At 38.2% G+C, this 17,756-nt stretch overlaps 1 protein-coding gene across 1 annotated transcript in view; it reads left to right on the top strand.

Moving 5' to 3' along the window:
• Positions 1-17,756, top strand: part of LOC126750746 (organic cation transporter protein) — a 54,052-nt gene that overhangs the window by 32,262 nt on the left and 4,034 nt on the right. The window contains exons 2-6 of the mRNA XM_050460460.1: positions 9,684-10,065; positions 10,133-10,400; positions 13,940-14,375; positions 16,288-16,468; positions 16,535-16,680. Coding sequence (XP_050316417.1) covers positions 9,684-10,065; positions 10,133-10,400; positions 13,940-14,375; positions 16,288-16,468; positions 16,535-16,680 — 1,413 coding nt within the window. The remainder of the gene's footprint in view (positions 1-9,683; positions 10,066-10,132; positions 10,401-13,939; positions 14,376-16,287; positions 16,469-16,534; positions 16,681-17,756) is intronic.

The following is a 17,756-nucleotide window of genomic DNA, read 5'->3' on the forward strand; positions in this document are numbered from 1 at the left end:
ATATTTTATTCCAATAAGACCGAGTATATCGTGCATATACGTAAGTTTCTATATATATTTCTGGCCTAATAATGTAAATAGGCATATTTATCAACGAAAATGGTTTTTTTTTTTTTTTTTTTTTTTTGATTTTTTTTTTTTTTTTTTTTTTTTTTCGATTGCTGTTTTGTTTCGGGCTCATACGCATAGATCCATGATTCGTCACCTGTGACGATCTTATAAACGTCTTTTGAAGCACCGCGATCGTATTTTTTCAGCATTTCTTTACACCAATCCACACGAGCCTTATTTTGAGCGATTGTTAAATTGTGCGGGATCCAACAAGAACACTCCTTTTTTACGGCCAGGTGTTCATGCAATATCGAATGTATGCTAGTGGGAGAAATGCATAGGCATGCCTCTATCTGAAGGTATGTTACATGACGGTCTTGCATTATCAGTTCACGTAAGGCATCGATGTTTTCTGGCACAACGGCTGTTTTTGGACGACCTTCACGGAATTCGTCTTTGAGCGAGCGTCGGCCACGATTGAATTCGTTGTACCAGTTTTTCACAGTGCTATAGGATGGTGCTTCATAGCCATACAAAGATCTTAGTTCATCGATGCACTCTTGTCGTGATAATCCACGTCGAAAGTTGTGAAAAATGATCGCACGAAAATGTTCACGAGTTAATTCCATTTTTTGGCCGAGATGAATTTTTTAATTCCCTGTAAATAAAACAATTCACGATTAAATGAGAAAACGTTCTGAGTGATGTTATGCTAAAAAATGTCAAACTTTCCAATAGAAATGTCAGATTGTACCTGGCAACACTTGGTGTTGCTCTAGGCCAGAATACATATAGCAGCCCACGTATGTTCCACCCTACTGTACCAATCGTACAAAAATTTAAAAGCTAGTTATGCTAGCTTGTTTTAAATAACATTGAGTCTAAAACAAATTTGTAACTTGAAAGTTTTAATTTGAAAAAAACTGAGCGGAGATTATTCTCAAATATACCGTTAAATAAATACTCAACTTTTTATTGCTTAAGTTACCACCCACGTTATAATAAAATAAAAGTTATGAGAAAGCACTTTTGAGTAATAAAAATCTATTATATATAAACTCTCCAAAATAGGTTTCAACTCCGCCAATGCACTCTTTGGGTATAGAAAAAGCGGTAAAGGCCATTCAGCGTATGCCACCAAAACAGCAAAACTTTTTAGAAAATATCAGTTACAAAAATTACGAAAATGCAAATAATCATTAATGTGGGCTCATTTCGAAATTTTGCGAAGGTTTACCAGCACTCGTTACATGTTGGAAAATAACTTATTAACACCCAAGCCACAAAGTTTATGTAAATATGCGAAAAACCATGCCATGGCAACCAGAGAGAAAAACTCAAATGAAAAATAATATCAAACGAAATTACCAAAAACCACAAAAGTGGTATAAAAAACTCAGAAATCAAAATAAAAAGCTTTTTCGGCGATGTACAATTACCTCAGCACAGGGTGGCTCATAAAATGGTTTATTTTTAAAAATTGTTTTTAAAAAACATTTTTCTAAAAAAGTTATTACAGTTCGGTTTACTCAAAGCAATAAGCACCACTATGGATACATACATATATGTATATTTCGACGTTTGCCTCCATTTTACCTCTTTTTTTATGTAAATCCCCAACGAAGTAAGTAAAAGGTTTGAACTAATAAAGCATTTCTAAAAACCAATTAAAACGCGCTAGACACGTGAATGTGTTAGTAATTAAAGGTAATAAAATTATTGTCTCAACAACGATTAACTTTTGAAACAGTCGTATGATGGAACGAAACTAGAGAATAAATTACCTGCAATGTGCTAAAGGTGCAAAAAACTATGAGCAAAAAATAGTAAGACCTTTTAATTTAAATTTCTCGCAAAAACCCATTTGTCGAGATATTTTTTGTCTATGTTGGTTTAACTGTCAGTGACTGCTGTGTCAAATGTTTAATATACGCATGTCTTTCTGAAGTACATATAGATCATACGCCGATTTTTACGTTGAGTGAAATTATTCAACAAAGAAGCTCAAATAAATTTGGTGTGCGGAATCAAATTTCTGGTGCCGAAACGTTCAGAATTTTAGAAAAGATCTTCGGTGATAGTTGTTTGTCGCAAGCAAGCGTTTTAGAAGATAGCTTCACGAAATTCGACCTAGATTATATTCCAAAACAACGCTATAATCTCCGAATTGTTGATATCGAATCAATGTAGAAGTGGCATATAGCTGCCATACAAACTGATCGACAAAATGGAGTCTTTGTATGGAAAACTTTTTTATTTTATATGATATCTTCACAAAATTGGACATAGACTAATTTTCTAAATAACATCGCAATTTTCGAAAAATATTTTTAAATCGGACCACTATAGCATATAGCTGCTATTCAAATTGACCGTTCAAAATTAAGATAAAACCATATTTATACTATTTTATGCTCTAAGAACTTCACCTGTTAAGGGTATTAAAATTTGATGCAGCCGAAGTTAACGGTTTTCTATGTTAATCTAAAAATTGGTCGCTTTCATAAAGTTATCAGAGCCAAGAATCCAATATTCTCATAATTTCTGAACGCACGTCTCACCAAATATTCTCCAATCAGCATTTTGCCGGCAAGTTTTGTGACAACTGTCGCCGTTTTGTTGTTGGTTGATTTATGTATGAACACTCATCATTAAACTAATGAAGCGCCGTCAACAAATAGCTGAACGCCAAGCGTTGTAAATTTACGTAGTTGAGAAGATAATGTCATGTAATTTGTTGTTGCTGTAATTAAGCTGTCAGCAGGTTATTAACCGCAATTAAAGACGTGTTTTTGCTTAAACTATTTTATTTTAAATACTACATTTTGTTGCAGCAAACGAGTGAGCGTTTTACAACAGCATACTTGTATTTGTGTTAGGCAAGTCAGGTGGTGCGTATGAGTAATCCGCGTCAGTGTCAAGTAGCAGGCGATCATTCATTGTGATGAAGTAATACCGTAGTTTATTTGTTGTAGTTGCTTTTTTTATTTTTTATTACTGTTTCATTCACTTTTTCCCCCCTTTTTTGTTGTTGTAGTCTATTTAATGCTTACATGTTGTTTATTCGGAAGCATTTTCAAGTTCAAGTTAGTGTTAACGGCAAACTCATCGCGGTTGCGCGAAATGAAAGTGAGTTTTTCTCGTTGTTGTTTTTGCAAAGGCGAGTAAAAGTTGTCTGTCAGACGCAGTGGCGTTGCCCGTTTGCAATGGTCATGGCTGTAAAGCGGTTTATTGCTAATTTATACTGCTTTTAAGCTTTTTTGTTTTAGTTTTTTTTCGCTCACTTTGTATTTGGTTGCGTTAGTTGGAGCACTTGGCTTTTCGGTTTGACTTTGAACTGGTATTTCGCCACTTCCAGTCAGTTGGGACGGATATACGTGTGTGGATTCAATTACCTCATAAGCATAAATATGAATTTGAGTGTCTAGTTTGGTTACACACTCCAGTTATAGTTTAATGGCAAGCACCTTCGAGTAAGTCTAGTTGTAGTCGCCTTATGGAGGTTAAATGTAATTGTAGTAAGCAGGGCATTGGAAATATTTACATAAACAATATAATTTTTCAATCGGTTTATACATTTTTCATATCAACTTGATTAATGATATGCGTAGCAATCACAAATTTGTTAAGAAGTTAAAAAAAAAATCTTGTTTCAGTGCAGAGTTTTTTCAATTGCCTACTCAGTCCAAAGTGGCACCTGTTGCCAATAGTGATTATGCGTAGGATTTCAAGGTTGATATTGTTGTTGGTGTTGTGCTGGTTCCAAGATAGACGAAATTATCTACGACTTCGAAGCTGTAACTGTCAATAGTGACTGCGAGCCGAGTCGCAAGTGCGATGACTGTTTGATGATAGGAGATATTTCGCCTCGACACAACAAGACCCATATGTTTCCCCTCCCTATCTAGTTGGGTAATTGCTATTCGAAGCTCATCACAGTCGGGCAATGGGACATCTATACTATCGATCGATTGGGGAAACAGGTTCGCTATCTTCAGATGTTACGCTTTCACTGCCGTCCGGCAGGCTGGAGAAGTGTTCCCCCATAACTTCAGTATGCTCTGAACATTAGACACTAGATCACAACTTTTGCATCTGCGGCATCGAAAGCTTCCGTTAGTCGCCGCATCTTTTCGTGGAAATTTGCGAGCATTACACCTATCGGCTAGATTCTCAAGCTCTTCACATCACACATTTCACCCTCTCTCTTTTTCTGTCTGCAAATGCGTCTGACTTCCCTCTTCAACTCTCGTTATCTATCTCACCCTGCTCGTGTTGTGGTCGATCGCAACATTGCGAGTTAGGCCATCAGCTTTCTCTCCACTGCCACACGACAGTCCTCATCGTACCATCTGTCCTTTCGACCTTTGCGAAACCCAATGGTTTCGTTTGCAGCTGTACGTAAGGAGCTTGAAATGCCGTCCACAGTTCCCTTATACCGAGTTGCTGATGAGTGCTCTCAGAGAGCAGAAGTACAAGCCGAATAGAAAACTGTTTCGCTGTCGGTTGTGCTGTAAGTTTGAACTTTTTTGATTAGGGTTGCCACGTGAAATAAAAAATGGCATTTAATTTAGTTGTTGCGATAAAGAAATTATTGCATATTCAAACTGGAAATTGTAAAAGAATTCGAAGTAAAAATATGTTTGATAAGGAGTTGCCACTTAAAAATTTTAAATTCAAAAAAATATTCTTAAGTTAAACAAATTATTACAATACAGGCATCAAGCTCTACAATTATAAGAAGCATTTTTCTCTGCGATATTTTTAAGAACCATTGCCGCTTAAGGGGTTACATTGGTTTACGAGTTTCATAAAATCGATTTTTTTGTGCGCTCGAGAATTGATAAGCTAAGTACGCCGTTTTTAACCCTTATGTTAGTAACCGATACCCGGGTACCCACCGCGGCAAGCGATGAAATGTCTAGCATGTTGAAGAACATTGCCATTGGCCATCTCAAAAATCGTCATTGACTTGTATATCAGCGGACCATTTGGTCAATTGTGTTAACGCCAGCTTCATATTTATTATAAAAATTTATAATTTCTGGCGTCATCACCAACTGATGCATCTGAATGCATTGTCGATAACAGAATGACTGCTTTTTTTTTAGGGACGTATTAACACATGATAACCTTTTCGTGAAATCCAAAAGCTGTCGAATACTGCTCTCGTGTCGTATTTGCTGCCATAAAACTCGGGATGTAAGGCTTATTTTTTACCGTGCCAACAATGGTAATATTCCACGATAACAAATGTTTAGCAAAGGGTAGAGAGTACACTGATTCTTTTCTCTAGTGTTTTCTGTTTTACTCGTGTACCTAATCCCTTACAAAGCATATGCGTTTTCTGCGTCACAAATCCACCAGATCTTTATACCATACATAGCTGGTTTCGATGGTATATTGAGTAAATCCAGTACGGCCACGGTATGGATAAAGCTGTTCATCACACATCACGAATTGGAGCTGCCTTGTCTTCTTTTTTATGTTCACTTCGAGTATTACTATCGTCGAATATTAAAAGACGCAGAATATTATGGAATCTCGTCAATCCCATTGTCGCGCAATACAGCGGATTAGAATTGGCGTACCACCTATCAAAAGTTTGATCTGTATTTGAAATATTTGCGCCAGCATAAATCAAGATACCGAAAAATTAATATACTTCGGGTATCGTAACGGGCTTCCATTGAGTTTGGATGGTCAGAATTATATTCTTGAAAAATAGTTTCGGCTTTCTTGTTAATGTGACAGATGATTATATGTATCAACAATTTGTTTGTGGGTACCCGGGTACCCGGTTGCTAAAAGACGTCGGTAAATTTGGTTACTAACACAACGGTTAAGCGCGTTTTTCTCGAAACTGTGTTTTTGAAGCCAGATGAAAAGATTTTTTGAGAACTACTCAACCGATCTTCATGAAGTTTTACACAAGTATTTGAGATACAATTCTTTAAGAGTAGATGAAGGCTTTTTTTCCAATTACAGCTATTTGAAAAATAAATGTCGCGAAATTTTCAATGAAATTTTAATTTTTTTGTAAAAATGTCTGCTAAAAATCAAATTTTCAGTTTTTGTTTTTCCTTCATTCAAGTTCTACATCAGCTTAGAAACCAACAAATTCATTTTATCGATTCTAAAAAGCAAAATAATTAATTATAGATATTTTAATATCTAACAAACTTAGTTATAAATATATTAACTAATTCCTACCTTAATTGTCGAGGTTATGCCTGCTGAACTCCTCAGTTTCTATACTTTTTACATTATTTGTTTAGCGGAAAAAAATAATTTTCCCATATTAATTAATAAAATCTAGTAAATTCGAATGATGCATAATAATTATTTTTCCTACGAAAATATTAAGGAATACCCACAAATCCAGCTGAAGTATATTCTCAATTCTTCAGTCTGCTACACTTCATTATTCTAATACTACATACTTATCTCGAAAGCTCATCAGCAGTTTTCCTTGAGAACAAATTCTTCCAGCAAAACTTTATTACTCATATCAGAATAGAATATCGCTTTGCCCTCTGAACTTCCCTCCTTCAACACAAACTGTTTTGTTTACGCGAACACCGAAATCAGATAAAACCGTGAGCTGCTTCTACAGCGCTGTTAAATCGATGTTAGCGCTATGTACGCGCTACTCACTCTGCACTACAGTGCGAAATGTCAATGTCAGCTGGGAAAATTGGTTCTGGTTTTTGTTAATTAAGTGAATTTATTTGTTTATTTATCTATGCCAAACTAATTGCGAATATCTATTGTACTCAACGGGTCACGTTCTTGCCATTTGTGAGTACAAATGTGATTTTGTTTTCATTTTATTTCAAACAGCTTTAAATATATTCACTATTATATATATTAGTAAAGTCTTGCATAAAATTAGCAACAGACTCAGTTTGCTATCTATGTGCACGTGAAGTGTTTGTCATACTTTGACTGACGTTGGCACTTCAGCGTGTATCTAAGCCAGAGTTTGACATGTGAATGAATTTTTTTAGAGTAAGTCAACGTAATGTTACTGAAATTTCCATACAGCTGGTCGGCTTCTGTTTGTAGAATACTAAAATTTATGACTGGTTGTAATATAATTGTAGGTACTTATATGTCTCATTGTACGAGGGTGACCGGATAAAACCATTAAATTAATGTATTATAATGAAAAGTTACTTATATGAAGATAACACTCCTCCAAACTGAATTGAACTAGTCGTTGAAGACTAGTCAGTTCAATTCTAACCAATTTTGTTCAGCGAAGAGGCCATTTGCAAAATTACGCATTTGAGTCGAAAGGCAACCTGAAGAGATTCAAGAGCAGACACTTCATACAGAAAAAATCATGGTTTGGTGTGGTTTGTGGGCCGGTGGAATCTTCGGTTCAATCAATGGATCTATGGATCTGTTGAGAGAAAACTTCGGTGAGCAGATAATTTTGGGTCAGTCGTGGGGATATGAAAAGTTTAAAGTCTATGCGAACAATGCCCATCGATTCAAGCTTTCGAGCAATTGGAATCAATGAATGGACCATCTGAGACGTAGTCTTGGCCAACATTTGAAAGAGATAATCTTCATTACATCATTAACCTGGAGCCTGGAAATGGACCTTCACCACCTTCTATTATAAAGAATTCAGATAACAAAAACTCAATAAAATGAAGAAACCCTTGTGTGGTGGTCTATTTAATGTCGGACATAATTCAAGATGATTAACTAAGATTAAGGCTGTTGCAACAAACCTGGTCACTTGTCTGTTAAATTAATAATCCAGCGCAAATTTTGTCTTCTCGAAATATATTTTTTGTGGACCAAGTAGCCTGAGCTCATCTTGCCGCAATTGTGGGGGATTTTAAATTGTCCATTAAGTATTCATGCTGTAAGGCTAAGAATCTTAGGTAAAAATCTTAACGTACGCAAGCTGTCAAAGTTGTATGGATGCGATAGAGGTGGCAGCATCAAGGCATCTAGCCTTTGCAAGACTGAGGATGAAACATATCCGCTCTTTTGGCTACGCCGAACCAGGAACCAAAGCAAAAACTGGCATAGACCGTCTCAACCGTCTCAACATAGGCTTAAAGAGAACTTTAAGAATATCTTTTCTAAAAAGATTTGGAAATGCCGCCCCATAGTTCCCTTATACCGAGTTGCTGACGAGTGCTCTCAGAGAGTGGGAGTGCACACACGTTTAAAACACTGGAGGCGTGTCTTCCGTCTATCACAACATGATCTTTGGTGGCTTTTTGATCCGGAGACAGCCAGGTAGCTTGATGAATTTTCTTATACTGGAATCTACTACTACACATAACCACATTTCGGGCCCCGGGCCTCAATCCATTTGAGGATGTTTTCTCATGCAGGTCGAATTTACCGTACCGTTTCAAAGATACCTTCTTTGCCCACCATTCCGTTAAAGTCGCCGAGCACGATTTTGACATCGTGGCGGGGGCAGCTCTCATAAGCGCGCTCCAAGCGCTCATAGAAGGCATCTAGGATCATATCGTCCTTCTCTTCAGTCGGGGCGCGAGCGCAAATCAGCGACATGTTGAACAACTATACCTTGATGCTGATTGTGGCTAAACGTTCATCCACCGGGGTGAACTCCAGGACTCGGCGACGGAGTCTCTCTCCCACCACGAATCCCACACCGAATTTGAGCTCCTTTATATTGCCACTGTAGTAAATGCCATAAGTCTCTAATCGTTTCAGTCCTTGTTCCGTTCATCGCACTTCTTGTGCAGCGGTGAATTCAGCATTACTTTTACGAGGACAACCAGCTGGGCAGCGGCACCTTCTCAATAAAGGAACCGGACATTCCAGGTCCTTAAATCTTGATCCTTAATGCGTTTGCCGTGGTCGTCTTCCAAAGGAGGGTCTCTCATCCGAGGCTGTTGTTTCTTTTCATTGGGGGCGTTTTGTACGTGGCGGGTCCGAAACCCAGGACCCATCTCCGGTGAGGGATTGGTCGCCTTCTTATTTTAAATCACAGAGAATACCCGGTCTAAGACCAGAAGTCATAAGAGCTTGAGCCATATGTAAAAGAATCGATTCTGGATACTCCCATGTGAATGGCGCTCAGAGAACTTTCCTCACTTGAGTGAACACATGACTTCATCCTCCACTTAATACTATTGGTCGGTGTATTATCTAAGTAATTTATTGCGCACCTTCAGAAGTTTTTTGACAGCACAAAGCTCTTCATTGTGTCTCTCAAAGAGTTCTGATTGGAAAAGAACCGCAATCTAATATACATATACCTTTAAAAAGGTTCTTTCGGAGATTTTCTGTGAGATTTATCTTAGAAAAGTATATTAACCATATAAATTAAAACTTTTTAGGGTACAGCACCAACACTTAACAGCCGACTTGACATCTGAAACAACCCTCGTAATTATGAATAATTTTCTATTGTTTGTGCCAGAAATTCTCACACATATCCGCACCGGTAGTCCGTGAAAAGCCATAAATCAGATTGGCGGCTATGAAACTGCACTTATATTTAAATAAATCGAAGCAGTGGCAACACCATGTTATAGTCTAATCATAGTATTTATATAAATATCTTTGACAATTAATTATTTGTAAATAATAAACTAAAATTACCACTTATTTAAATATATCACCACTAGACCATCGCCAAGGACTACTGGTGCGCACGCCCTGACACCGCACCCGATATGGATGTAACGCTGTGGCGCAATCTAAGCCAACCTGCTGGCGCCTGTTCTATACTAAATTTAAATTACTCGCTGCTACCTGAAACCGCTGGCGCCGCTGAGACCGCGAAACTAATAAAATGCAACAATTTTGAATTCTCCCGTGAAGATGGTAGCGCACGCTCGATAATTGAAGAGTTCGGCTTGGTTTGCAGTCGTCAGCACATGGTGAGTGTGGTGGAAATGTGCTTCTTGGCCGGCGCAGCGGTGGGCAGTGTGTCGAGCGGGTGGATCTCCGATCGTTTCGGTCGCAAGCATACACTGATGGGTTTCGTTTTGGTACAAATTATTTCCGGTAAGTAAAGCTTATGGAATTTTCGTAGATTTCGATTTTAAAATAGGAAATTTTTTCTTCCCTCCAGGCACTTTAATTGCTTACTCCGTCAATTTGGCTATGTTCATGTCGATGCGTGTGTTTGCCGGTTTTGCCTCCATGACAGTGACTGTGGTTAGCTTCGTTCTCGTCGTTGAGTTGGTTTCTGGCAAATGGCGTACCATAACGGGCATTTTAAATATTTTGCCCGTTCCGATTTCGTATATTCTCATGGCTGTCATAGCATATTTTGTTCGGGACTGGCGGACACTACAATTGGCGATTTCCCTACCTTGGTTATGCATGCTACCGATTTGGTAAGTGAAGTGGCTGCACAAATTTAATGATTAAACAGAAATAATAGTTTAAACCATATTTTCATGGGTGATGAATCGAACAGCGTTAAGGCCCTTTTTAGTAAGAATAAAATTGATACGAAGTCTTTAATTTCTAAAGAAATCAGCCCCATTCAGTATATTCGGACTAATAGCAATCTCGAGTTGTGAATCGAATCACAGGCAGACCTAGCTCCCTATAACTGCTTACCCGGGCCCTAAACAATATTTATATCCTGAGTAGGATATATTAAATTTGCCAGGGAAATTTGTAACACCCTAAAAGAAACGTTGGATACCATATAAAATATATAAATTATATAAAAGATCAACTTGACGAGCTGAGTCGATTTAGCAATGTCCAACTGTCCATCCTTAGTTCCTCAGTTTTTGAGATTTAGATCTGAAACTTTGCATCCTTTTCCCTTCAAGAACCTGCTCACTTGTCGGAGCCTCGAACTAATATAGCCTATACAAATAACTCGTCTCAATTTATGTATTTTACATACATATATATACTGTTAATGCAAAATTAATTTCTTTGCATACCTCGGCCTCAAATCGCATACTCATAGGCCACTTATTTGTTATGAAGCTGCCCTTATCCCTTTTTCGTTAGCCATTTTAACCTTTTTTATGCGCTTGACTAACTCGGAATGTGCCCATTAAGTATTCATGCCTTCACTTAGTGTGGTATGAATGTGTGTACATATGTACATGTATGTAATTCATGTTGACATTTTCCTTCAAATTCCTTGCAATCGACCCTTTGGTTTATGCAACGAAAATCACTTTATTGAAATTAAAATCAATTTCATTTCACCTCAATCGGGGTCGTCAGCCAACAATAGCGCCTTATGCCGCCCTACTGATGTATCGTTGGCGTTGCTCATGCTTAATGATTTCAGCATTCGTTTCTATATACTCTTGCAACCTGTTTCTATTGAGTATAATGGTTTTATTCACCTAACGTTGTATGTATCACCTAAAAGTAAACGATATAGATATAGGGTTGTGTATATATATATAATGATCATATGACGAGACGAGTTGAAATACTGGTGACTGTGTGTTTGTCCGTCCGTCAGAGCTACCTACAACTTGAGTAAAAATTGAGATATTTTATGAAACTTCGTATGCGCGTTCGTATTGTGAAAAAAATTACGAGCTCGTAGATGGGCATAATCGGATCAGTGCCACACCCACAAAATGTCCTTAACCGAAGCCTATAAAGTTCCATAACTAAGCACTATTAAGTTAAAAACCTCTAATTAATCACAGGGGATCGCAGTAGCAAGGGGCACCTGTGGGTAAAAATGTTTAAAAAAGTGGGCGAGGCCACGGTCTCTAATAGGTTTAATGTACATTAGGGTGATTCAAAAAAAAATTTTTTTTTTCGTTTGGTACTCGCAAAAATAGGTTCCTAGACACCTCAAAGAAAGCCTCTCCAAAAATCTATTCATAATAATTTTTTTTCATTGAGTTATAAAATTCATAAGCAAAAATAGTCAAATTTCAACCGTTAATATCTTTTAAACGGGCATAGGAGACCATATTTTAGAGCATTCAATTTCCTACAAAAACCTAATTAACAAGGTAAAAATAAGAAAAAATAGAAAACCGTTAGGCGGAGGACCTTCCCGTTACAATTAAAAACTCATATTTGGAAGTGGGTGTCTAGGCCTATTTTTGCGGTCTCAATTGAATAAAAAACAAAAAATTTTTTTGAATGTAATGTACATATCTCCTAAACTACTAAAGCTACAGCACAAATGTTATAGGAACACCTACCGACTGTGTGAAACTGGATGAAACCGGAAGATAACCCCGCTCACTCCCCATATAACGGTGCTATTCCAAACTACGAAAAGCGCAATAAATCAATAAGTAATTATGCCAAAGACATTAAATTTTACCTCCGAGATGATATGAGAGGGATTTATGAGAACCGGTATGAAAATTCACGATAGGAGTTTTGCCGCCCACTTTTGTGGTGAAATCTCGTATCTCGGGCTCCACAGACCGATTTTGACTAAATTTAGTATGTGGCATTATTTTCCTATTCCCATAACACAGTGAAAAATGGGCGAAATCGGATTACAACTACGCCTACTTCTCATATAACACAATTTAAAATTCCATTTAAGTCTTTCACTTTCCAGTACACAAATCAAGATGTAATCAATATAAATAAAAATTTGCAGTAATAACTCTATTAATGTATGCCACCTTTTGAACAAAAATTGTTCATATCCAGCCAAAACTGCTCAAGCCCCTTGGTACCAGTGTCTATAGTTGACCTTTGACCGAATATATCGGTCAATGTGTCAGATGTACAATATAAATTCAGACAGAATCCTTTCCTGAGAATAGTAATTCTGTGGATCAAAAATACTTCCCTGTGTCCCCCATACAACTAATATAAAGATTTTCGAACTTCCAGGTGACTTTATGCTGGATATATCGGCAAATATTTCAATCCTCTCGTTGACATTTTACACCTTAAGGTATTTTCTTTGCTCAAGTTCCAAGAGTATACATTGTTTGGTTGCACCCGCACATAGCTCTTCCTTACTTGCTCTATTTTATTTTACTGTTTTCACATGAATGCTAGAATTTCCCGCAAAGATTTGATTGCTTATAAGGATAGCTATGTATTTAAGAATGTCTAAATAATTTGTTTGTGGTATAGCTGCTTATTTGGTTTATCATTTTATGCTTTGTTCGCGTCTTTTGGTGCTATCGACTCATGAAACCCCTTCAAATGCTTACCTATGCCTGATTATTTTCCAACAGTTTATGTACATATGTGTGAGTAAATTGAATTGGATGCGCTCTCTTAACTAGAATCAAATCAATTGATATGTAAACTGATTCAATTGGTTATTGCTATTATTGTTGTTTGCCTTTGAATGCCAGTACTGCCTAATATTATCTTTTTGGGACAAGTAGAGCTAGAGCAGTACTTACAATCGCTTATTAGAGTGGCGTAGAGAAGGAGGTGATATACAATTTCTATGATGGATGATATATTATATTTACTCAATATTTTTCCATAAAATATTTTAATAGTTTACGAGTCCGTATTTTTGTCATCGAGTGAGAGAAAAGAGCTATGTATATTTTTTTCTTCTCTGGTATTTCAACCCAACCAAGAAATACCTTAAATTTTAAGCAATAAACGAAAAATCGGTAGTATTCTCATGCTTTTTACAACTTGTCAAAATGAATGACTTAACACTCTTCAATCGTAATACAAGAAGACTAACCTCATCTTAGTACATTTCATGTTTTTTTTTTATCAGGTTCTGTGGCGTAGACTTAGTTAGATTTGCCCATAACGTCGGGTATCGGCGTTACATCATCTGATTTAATAATTACCTTCCCATTTATTTCGCTTCATCCCCACCCCTGATTACCGTCCATTTTACCAGCAACTATATGTAGATATGTATGTATGTAATCTCACATCTATTATTCCTCATTTAATCATACAATTCCCAATTTCTTTCATATGCCAGGTACTGCATGCCGGAGTCGCCACGTTGGCTACTCGCACAAGGGCGTCTCAATGATTTATATGCACTAGTAGAACGTGCTGCCGAGCTCAATCAGCGCACACTGCCGCCAAACTATAAGAAGACACTTGAAGCTGCAGCACCGGCACCAATACCCAAGCCCAGCAATGCATCAACTATGATCAAAACACAACAACAACACACACTGCCAGCATTTATGACAGCATCTGAAGGAGGCGGTCACACCATTGAAACGGCAATGGCCGGGACTACCGAAGCTATACCCAATATTCATGAGAATCCATTAAAGGTGGTCTTCAATCGTTTTTATTGGCGCACAACTTGTCTGAATTTGATTGTCTGGTTGACTTTGATTATCGTCTACTATGGTTTGACCTTGCATTTGAGCAATTTGGGTGGTGATATCTATTTGAATACGGTGAGTTGGAAGAGCGCTATTAAAGGAATTGCAAATAAGTATGTATGTGTGTTGTGCAAATTCATAGAGGTAGCAGTTAATCCTTTTTTTCAAAAATTAGCGCTAAGTGCGTCATTTTGATGCAGTCTTGTAGGACCTCTATAATCTTGCTATCTCGTCTCAATTTTGTCCTCAAATCATTTTCTGCTCCCAATATATTCGCTCTGTTTTTGTGAACAGCCATTCAAGACTTGACGGGTGATGGGTTCTAAGTAATCAGTGTCTGGTTAAGAGCTGAGCATTCATAGAGGAAGTAGAATGTCAAGTGCCAATAAGACAAAAAAACTCTCTAAGTAATGAAAGTATTGGCTGCCCTTTAGCCAAGTGTTGCTGAAGACGCCAATTTGTCGATTCTAAGACATTCTCAGAAATTGGAATTGTCGCAAATCACAACCTGGTGGATTTTGAGTTCTCACTCTAGGACTGAAGCTTTTCGTACTTTATCATTGGGTGCGTTATTTAAATGGCGGGACCTACCGCACCATGTGGAGGGGATTTTTCGCCTTCTCATTTTAGCTCGCCTTCAATGAATGTTCCTTGGTTATGCAGAGGATACTCCTGTCATCAAACAAACAGTCGTCGCACTCGCGACTAGGCTCCCACGTCTATATTGGAACCAGCATCAACACCAACAACAACGTCAGCCTCCAAATCTAACGCAGAATATCGCTTGCCAACAGGCGTAAGTAGGCAATTGAGAACTAAAGTCCTCTCTCGGTGAACAAAAATAAAACTCTATAAGGCACTCATTATACCCGTGCTGCTATATGGTGCAGAGGCTTGGACGATGGCAACAACTGATGAGTCGACGTTGCGAGTTTTCAAGAGAAAGGTTCTTTGCGCGTTGGCCATGGTGAATATCGCATTCGAAGGAACGATGAGCTGTATGAGATATATGACGACATTGACATAGTTCAGCGAATTAAAAGACGGCGGCTAGCCAGCGTAGGTCATGTTGTCCAAATACTCCAGCTCTGAAAGTATTTGACGCAGTAACCGCCGGGGGAACCATAGGAAGAAGAAGACATCCACTCCGTTGGAAAAACCAGGTGGAGAAGGGCCTGGCTTCGCTTGGAATCTCGGCCTTGGTATAAGCTCCACCTTGGATACATCTAAAGAGGCGAATAGTTTGGCCAACTCGTCTGAGCTTCGTTTCGGTATAGACTTATTTTGCCCTTGATGCACATCAAGAACTTTTTGCTTGGCTCCTACAGAGAAGGCAGCCAAATGCGAGCACGAAGGTCTCTTTGGGATAACCTTGGCGAATATAAGATTCAATTTAAGGCCTTCAAAGGCGTCACGGATTTTAGCGACCGCGGTCCGTGGACTTGTTGTAGGCACCTACCGGATTGTCGATTACATAGCTTAAAACTAGACTAAACAGTCTGAGGTCAATCTGGACCCATTTCTCCTGTATGGTGAAGAGGAGTTATGGTCTATGACAGCTTCATTGCCTGACCTTTCTGGACAGAATTCCCTTCGCTTCATTCTGCGACGGTTTGCTCTTCTGGGCACACCGCTAATCTTCTTCTGACTGGAGACGTGGAGAATGTCTTTGTCAAACTCCGTTAAGGTTTATCGCACTTGTTATTTTTGTTTGTTTTCTGTGTAAATTTTTTATCTTACGAGTTGTCCGGAAATAGTTGGTCTTCTTTCGCAGAATCGGTATGCGCTGAGAAGGCGTTTTATACCTCCGACCTCGCCGAGGCATGGCAGTTATGAAATACATAAGTCTTTACTAAGTTTTTGAAGGTTTAAGTGAAACGACCAAATTACTCATACAGAAATGCATTAGAGGGTTTTCTTAAGGAATCAAAATAATTGTTTTTTATTTATTTTTGTCTTTTTATTTATAAATATTTTTGTAACGCAGATCGTAGCCGGCGCAATTGAAGCGGTTTGTGTTTGTGTCAGCATTTTTGTAGTCTTGAAAGTGGGTTTGCGACGTAGCCTGATCGCATATATGCTAGTACCCGGAATTTGTTGCTTAGCTACAAATCTTGTGCCAACCCGAGATTTAAACCAAACTGCCGTGATCGCGATGGCAATAATTGGTGAGTTATGTTTGGGAGCAAACTATAAAAATTATTCAAATATATATAAATATTTATCTTTTACAGCAAAATGTGTTATTGGCGCCAACAATGCCATTATTCCGTCGTACACCGCCATGCAGTATCCAACGGTTGTGCGTAATTTTGGTGTGGGCATGGGTAATCTAGCAGCGGGAACAGCCTTAATGTTAACACCCTATATGTGGCTTTTGGTGAGTATAACTTGGTTTTATTGGAGGCATACTAAAATTTATATTCTCGTAAAATGTTGCACAAAGTATCGGGTGATTTTTTAAGAGCTTGATAACTTTTTTAAAAAAAAACGCATAAAATTTGCAAAATCTCATCGGTTCTTTATTTGAAACGTTAGATTGGTTCATGACATTTACTTTTTGAAGATAATTTCATTTAAATGTTGACCGCGGCTGCGTCTTAGGTGGTCCATTCGGAAAGTCCAATTTTGGGCAACTTTTTCGAGCATTTCGGCCGGAATAGCACGAATTTCTTCGGAAATGTTGTCTTCCAAAGCTGGAATAGTTGCTGGCTTATTTCTGTAGACTTTAGACTTGACGTAGCCCCACAAAAATAGTCTAAAGGCGTTAAATCGCATGATCTTGGTGGCCAACTTACGGGTCCATTTCTTGAGATGAATTGTTCTCCGAAGTTTTCCCTCAAAATGGCCATAGAATCGCGAGCTGTGTGGCATGTAGCGCCATCTTGTTGAAACCACATGTCAACCAAGTTCAGTTCTTCCATTTTTGGCAACAAAAAGTTTGTTAGCATCGAACGATAGCGATCGCCATTCACCGTAACGTTGCGTCCAACAGCATCTTTGAAAAAATACGGTCCAATGATTCCACCAGCGTACAAACCACACCAAACAGTGCATTTTTCGGGATGCATGGGCAGTTCTTGAACGGCTTCTGGTTGCTCTTCACCCCAAATGCGGCAATTTTGCTTATTTACGTAGCCATTCAACCAGAAATGAGCCTCATCGCTGAACAAAATTTGTCGATAAAAAGCGGATTTTCTGCCAACTTTTCTAGGGCCCATTCACTGAAAATTCGACGTTGTGGCAGATCGTTCGGCTTCAGTTCTTGCACGAGCTGTATTTTATACGGTTTTACACCAAGATCTTTGCGTAAAATCTTCCATGTGGTCGAATAACACAAACCCAATTGCTGCGAACGGCGACGAATCGACATTTCACGGTCTTCAGCCACACTCTCAGAAACAGACGCAATATTCTCTTCTGTACGCACTGTACGCATTCGTGTGGTTGGTTTAA

This window comes from Bactrocera neohumeralis, chromosome 2, assembly GCF_024586455.1.
Source record: "Bactrocera neohumeralis isolate Rockhampton chromosome 2, APGP_CSIRO_Bneo_wtdbg2-racon-allhic-juicebox.fasta_v2, whole genome shotgun sequence".
NCBI lineage: Eukaryota > Metazoa > Arthropoda > Insecta > Diptera > Tephritidae > Bactrocera > Bactrocera neohumeralis.